Source organism: Sinocyclocheilus anshuiensis, unplaced genomic scaffold (genome assembly GCF_001515605.1).
Source record: "Sinocyclocheilus anshuiensis isolate Anshui unplaced genomic scaffold, SAMN03320099.WGS_v1.1 scaffold1182, whole genome shotgun sequence".
NCBI classification, from domain to species: domain Eukaryota; kingdom Metazoa; phylum Chordata; class Actinopteri; order Cypriniformes; family Cyprinidae; genus Sinocyclocheilus; species Sinocyclocheilus anshuiensis.
Genome location: NW_015558653.1, coordinates 359,956 through 360,545, shown reverse-complemented (window position 1 = coordinate 360,545; position 590 = coordinate 359,956). Strand labels below are relative to the sequence as shown.

The 590-nt window shown below is 38.6% G+C and overlaps 1 protein-coding gene across 1 annotated transcript in view; it reads left to right on the top strand.

The window, feature by feature from the left end:
• Window positions 1-590, top strand: part of fbn1 (fibrillin 1) — a gene marked incomplete at its 3' end in the record, with an annotated part of 66,999 nt that overhangs the window by 33,138 nt on the left and 33,271 nt on the right. Inside the window, exon 22 of the mRNA XM_016477119.1 lies at window positions 241-347. Coding sequence (XP_016332605.1) covers window positions 241-347 — 107 coding nt within the window. The remainder of the gene's footprint in view (window positions 1-240; window positions 348-590) is intronic.

The following is a 590-nucleotide window of genomic DNA, read 5'->3' as shown; positions in this document are numbered from 1 at the left end:
GATCACAGAAATAAATTACAGTTTAACAGATATTCACATAGAAAACAGCTGTTTGAAATTATAATAAGATTTCACATTTTTTACTGTATTTTTGATCATATTAATGCAACCTAGTGAGTAGAAGAGACTCTTTCAGAAACATTAAAGGATCTTAATCATTAGTGTGAGCTGGTTTCCTGATCTGTGTCCGGTGTGTGTGTTTCAGATCCGTTCTGCTCTAAAGGTCGCGCGCGAGTGAAGGGGACCATCTGTGAGGGTGAGATCTCACGTTACGCTCACGGACGGGTCGTTCATCTGCCAGTGTCCCAGTGGGATGACGGTGGACTCCACTGGAAGGATCTGCATTGGTACGTATGTCACAGAAACACCAGCAGAATGCTTTTCTGATGAGTACATCACACGTAAAGCTGCTCTGACATGAGTTTTCAGATTCATATTTGTGTTTTCAAAATGTGGGCACAGAAAAACAGTGAAATGGTAAACACATTTTTGTTATAAATAAACATAATTGAAATAAAATACATTTACATTTAGTCATTTAGCAGACGCTTTTATCCAAAGCGACTTACAAATGAGGACAATAGAAGCAG